This window comes from Protomyctophum parallelum, assembly GCF_964188405.1.
Source record: "Protomyctophum parallelum genome assembly, chromosome: 5".
In the NCBI taxonomy this organism is placed as follows: Eukaryota; Metazoa; Chordata; class Actinopteri; order Myctophiformes; family Myctophidae; genus Protomyctophum; species Protomyctophum parallelum.
In genome coordinates, this window is record NC_139702.1 from 41,052,785 (window position 1) to 41,058,916 (window position 6,132).

Here is a 6,132-nt window from a genome sequence, read left to right on the forward strand (position 1 = left end):
GGTGGGTTGGAGAATTGCTTCATGCCCCCCTGGGTTTCCTTTCTGAAGGCAGCAACTGATGGTTCTGTCCCTGTGCTCATATTGACATAATGAGTCTGTCAGGGAAAAAGAAAAAAAAAACTCTAAGATGATACATTAGATTGTTTCCTTGTATTTAAATCTATTGGAGATGGAATAATTGTAAAGAGTATTTTTTATGCCTAGGCTAAAAATATATACAGTAGGCTATTGTGCTAACTGCTAAATGCATTTCATATTTTCCTGGTCGATATTAATAAACAACCCCAAACATAGTTTGGGGTTTTTATTTTGCTTTTATTTGTCTATCAAAACCAGTGCCAAAAACACTGGTTTAATGGCAGCTCTGGTACATAGCGAGCCTAGCTAGTTTAATGGCATAAGCTACATTAGTTCATATATATCTATACATTAATCATAAACTATTTGCTAAATGTTTATAAAGGAATTAGCGTCTTAAGCTTTAAATAAATCAATAAAAATTAGCCTCGCTTAGAGTTCAAAAAGGCTACATTACCTCTCAAATGTCACCGACATTGATTAGCCTACGTTTCCAAGCTGGAAACAAATGTAACAACCTTTCTTCTTTGATCTTGAATTTCGCGGGGAATACGTCTCGAGCACATACATACACAGAGCGTCATAATTTATTTAATTTAACCACTTAAACCCCGTTCTTTAAAGAAGCGGAAATAGCTGACCTACAAGCTCACAATGCGCTGCGCCGCTATGCATTGTGAGCTTATAGATCTATTATTTTTCTATATTTGATTTTAGATGTAACAAAAACAGGGACGCCAGGTTAGCTATGCAATTTAATGCTCCCTTTAACCACGATCCAAGTATCCGATCATGTTTGATTGTTTGTAAAAAGTTCTGATCGGTCAGAAATCGTCAGATTAATGGCCTCTGCTAGTGCTAAACAATGCTAACTACTGGCGATCACGTTCCTTCACATTTTTTTTAAACGGACATTAAAATGGAGTCCCAGATGTTTAAACACACTAAACGTGCATTACGATCGTTGAAAAAGTAAAGTGGAAGGCTGCGATCGCTAGTAGGAATACAAACGCTTACCCTGGCTTGTTTCTCGATGATCGGTCTCGAAGTTCGATCGGTGTCAGATTGGTGCGCTGTCAGATGCTGTTGTTGGTTGTGTAGTGTTAATAAAAACCCGGGTGTCACAGGTTGACACTGATTGTCCCATCACTACATAAACACATTCAGTGACTCTGCTTCTGGTTCTTAAACGTGGTGGTAGGCCCAATGTGGCAATGGTCATTATTTCAAGACATTTAGATCTACCGTTGAATACCAAACGACCAGGTAAATTCAATTAAAGTCAACTTTGCGAAGCACATAAACGTATTTTATGTTTAATAATGCAAAGCTAGCTAGTTGCTACCTTGACCCAACCCCATGGCACAACAGAATGTTCAACATATAGCTGGGAATTCATGACAGTTCTACACGATGACAGATGTCTACATGGAATTTATTTCACAAATCCAAAGATCAATTAAATATTCTCCTACACAGACAACTTCACAATATTCCTTTTGTGCGTTGGACACGGTAAGCTTAATGTGATGGTTAAAATCCCATTATAGAGTAACAAAACCAGCTAATGTTAGTTTACAATCAGGAATGTTCAAATCCAACACTAATCAGGATGAAAGCACACCTAATCAATTATTTAATGTGTCTTATAACAGGTGTGAAGTAGGCTAGATGGTGTCAACATACCTGCTAGTAATATAGCCTAGGGTTGGAATTGAAATTCCCAAGTATGGGATACTTGAGAGGCTCTGATTGAAGGTAAAACATAAAAAAGTGCTTATGGTGAAATGTCAAGACAAAATACATTGAATGTGTGAGTGTGAAGTCAATGCTAGAGTAGACCTTGTTCTGTCAGATTTTTTTTTATACTTGTGCGTAATTGACCATTGCATGAGGTTTACCATGGAATGTTCTGTTAAAGACCACCAAGATGTACAACGTGTAACAATATCCTGTGCTGCTACCCCTTTGAGTTTAACAGGCAAGCTTGTTCGATTGCATCTTGTGAGGATGTCTCAATTCTTGTCCTGGGACTTTCCATCACAGTAGAAACCAACTATTGCCCTTCTTCCAGGTGTTAACCATTTTCAGAACTTTGTTTGTTACAATACAACGCACTTCAGTGATTTCTGATATGTCTGTCTGATCTGTTATCTGAAGGGCTGTTCTGTCATATTGGAATTAGTCAAACAGTTTCACTTGGGAATTGCTCTGGGTCTTCCCAGTAGAGACGCACGCGTCTGCATCCTCGTATCCATCATGCAACTGGTGCCACATGTATGGCTAACTCTGCAGCAATACCCTTGTGTTTCTCTCAATTTCTTCCTCTCCACCAACTCCAGTTCTTTCCACTCAGTGTGGTTTGGGAACATGGCCGTCGACATAAAAGTTTCTGGTGACCTTAGGGAGGGTTAGCTCCATTCCCTCCAGCTCTCGGGTAATAATTATTTGACATCCCAGCCTGGAGTTCTCCTGGAGCATCGGTGCCATATCCAGCATGTCGTCTTCCCTGGAGGAGAGCAAGGAAGATATTTATCAGTTGAAAACTGTATAAGGTGCAAAGATCGTGGCATAATAATTTGATGAGCTGTTATTTCCTGCCTACTCTCTGAAATATAGTCCCGATTCGACTCGAGTGCAGAATATTTATAAATAATTTGCATTTCTAAAATCAGATGGGGAACCTGCCAGGCAAAACAGTATCAAAACTACATACAATATTTAAGGCTTACCTTTCGTCCGGTTCTGGCAATTTGTCTGAATGTGCTGCACTCACATAGACATGGCATGTTGAGCAGGCTAACGATGCCTCACAGGCTCCTGGCATGGAAAGATAAATCACATTACCGATTTATATTTCAGAATCAGAAGGACCCTAAGACATATTTAAGTAAGTCAGACTTGCAGTTCAATAATAAACCAAAATATAAACAATCCCCATATTAAAAAAAAGTACCATGCACCTAATTTATGAAAATAAAAAATAAGATCTGTTTTAACTTAAGATTCTATGCATAATTAGCTTTAGCCTACATGTTCTTTTTCACTTACAAGTAACACGAGTACAGTGTAAAGCCCAAACCACACCAAAGGGTCGCCATGCAACTCCTTGCAACCAAATTGTGAGGAGTTGCATCAGCATGGCGACCCGTTGGTGTGGTTTGGGCCATTGAATTGAACAAGTTGAAACTAGGGTTCGTCCACTGGGACGAACACTAAAACCGTCTTGCATAAGGAGAAGAGACTGGAGCAGCACGGACATTTAGAGCCTTTTATTTAGGTGCAGAGTATACTCCGCACCTAAATAAAGGGCTCTAAATGTCCGTGCTGCTCCAGTCTCTTCTCCTTATGCAACTTTGATGTCCCTGCACCTGTGAAGCACCGGATCAGCCGTTTCAGGCTTGAGGCGCGTTGGTAGACTCCCTTTCTACTAAAACCGTCTTGTCCCTTTGGTGTGGTTTGGGCATAAGAATTACGTGTGTGTGTGTGTGTAAATGTAAATAAGAACCATTATTCCTTCCAAGTCTTTTTGCTAAATTTGCTCCAAATTGTTCAAAATCATGCTTGACTTATTTATTGACATTGAAGAGATGCATATGTCAGTCAAGTCGCTCACCTTCCAATTCAATTTCATGCCTGTGAGCCAGGTAGAGCACGTTGTCTCCTACTCTGGCTTTCACTGGGATCCTTTTCCCCGACCGGTCAACATAGACCACATTGACCCTAAACAACAGTCAACACAATGTTAGCAGTTGCACCGACCACAACACAATATACTGCATAATGCAGGTGTTAATCTCAGCAGCATTCTAATTCGTTGTACTCTGCACTGTGTGTACTTACTCACCCAATAATTAATTGCTGTGATTTAGGGTCAGCTTTGGTCATCTAGTATCATATCCATTTGAATGTTCTGGCATAAAACATGTATTTACTAGGAAAATATCTCCACTATTCAACAAGATTCACATGGACCACATTCTCTGTACGTGACTGGATGCCATTCACAAACAGCAGTACTAATCGTATGTAAACTTTCTTCAATGTTATCAATACATATTGACAGGTTTGTTGCAGTTGGTGCATTTGTGTGCCCCATATGTACAGTATGTACTCGTTGAAGTGCTTCTGTGAATGTAATTCCAAATCCCATTGAGTGCAGAAAATGTGTTTTTTTAAAAGGGGGGAAGTGGAGATATATGAGCTTAACACACTTTTATACAATTCAAATAGAGATGATACTATATGACCAGAGCTGACCCCGTCCCCATGTAGCAATTAATTATTGGGTGAGTATACACGCTTCATAATAATGCAAACTTGTGTTCTATGGCTGTGCAATGTATCGGTTAATAACGCTATTCATTCAGTATATTTTACATACACACACACACACACACACGCGCGCGCATCTTGCTTCTCATCATGACATTGACATTTGTGAGACAGGGATTCAGCACAAGAACATCTTTGTTTCAGCCTAGAATATCTGTTCCTTTAAGGTTTAAGGGGGAAAAGCCTCAGGTAGCATTGCATTACATTTTTATTAGAGGCATACTGTGTGAGCTGCCATAGTAGATACTAAAAGGTATAGAGTATACAGAATGATTGTTTACATAAGTAACCATCGAAAAAACGACTGATGTAACATTGCTCCGCCATCGGGGGGAAAATATCCTTAATATTCAACTTACACATCTGGATCGTCCGCGTTGGAGCTTCCCTCCTCACTGTGGCGTAGAGCTTCAAATACAAAATATTAAAAACGGACTGTTATTTCCAGCTTTCATAATCGTTTCAGTAAACAATTCAGGCTCCTGAGAAGGAGGCATGCCCATTGCGCAATGTTGCTTCAGACAGAGTTCAGATCACAATTAAGGTTTCACCAGAGAATGTCTGTCTTAAACGTTGATGTATCTAAAGAAAATCCTCGCCTTCTACTGAATGTAAAAACTCAAAAACACACCAACTGGTATAAATAAGCATCGAGTCATCGTTGAGTAAGCTAGTTACGTAGGCAGATAGCCAGCCCAGCCACTTACCTATCGATGTCTGCAGATGCCGGATCATCATCAGGGTTTGGAAATGACCCAATTGGGACCATGTCCTCCTCGCTAAACCAGCAGCACCATTCATACAGCTGTACAGTCTATACACGGGACAGGTAGAAGTGCTACAGTCCGGTAGAACTCTGGCAGAGAATCTCAAAGTCAGACCCATGCCCGACCGCACAGCAGCGGACGTCGCCATGACACTTGTTGTGATCATGTGAGTGAACGGCAACCAATAGCACTTTGTACTTGTATTGTACGTGTATTTTTGTGTTCTACTGTTCTGGCAGGAGATGGCGCTGCTGCCTCGTGCTACACATTTATAGGTTGGTTGGAGCAGTGGTTCTCAAACGTTTTCATGTCTTTTTTTTGATTGATTGATTGAAATATTTATTAACAGTTTGCAGAATTTACAGTACATTTCAAGCACAAACTCAATACAAAGACTGTTAACTGTGAGTGGACGACCCAATTAAGCATTACACTTGTTTACAACAGGGTCCACATTGTTCAATTCATCAAAACATTTAGAGACATACAAATAGACATTTCTATGTAGCTAAAGAACAGAACAGGAATTCATCATATAGGATGCAAAAAGGGAAAAGATACATATACAGTGAGGGGAAAGGGGGGGGGGGGATTCAGATCTTACAGAGGCCAGTTTCGAATTGCAGCCATCCATAGGTGCCCTTTGAGAGCGGTTTTGAAGGAGTCAAGGGATTCACATGTCTTAATGACTGTTGGTAGGGCGTTCCACATTTTGGTGGCATAGGAGCGAAAATAATTTAGTCCCTTGTTTGTGCCGAATCTGGGTTGTACATGGTTTGTTGCACTCCCTCTGGTGTTGTGGGTGTGGACTTCGTTTACATTAAGGAAGTATTTAGACAGGTACATGGGTATCTTGGTGGTGTAACGAATCCTGTGGACCAGACCCATTGCAAGATGCTGTACTCTGTCGTTGACCCTAAGCCATCCCAGCCTGTCAAAGTGGGCAGGGGTG

At 40.5% G+C, this 6,132-nt stretch overlaps 1 protein-coding gene across 1 annotated transcript; it reads right to left on the reverse strand.

Moving 5' to 3' along the window:
* Positions 1–1,492: 1,492 nt before the first annotated feature.
* fdx2 (ferredoxin 2) lies at positions 1,493–5,328 on the reverse strand (the record flags this gene model as incomplete). The annotated part of the gene is made up of 5 exons (XM_083765180.1): positions 1,493–2,587; positions 2,811–2,898; positions 3,695–3,801; positions 4,773–4,821; positions 5,121–5,328. The coding sequence occupies 5 exons, from the start codon at positions 5,326–5,328 to the stop codon at positions 2,431–2,433; spliced, it is 609 nt and encodes a 202-aa protein (XP_083621306.1). The 3' UTR covers positions 1,493–2,430.
* Positions 5,329–6,132: the final 804 nt, after the last annotated feature.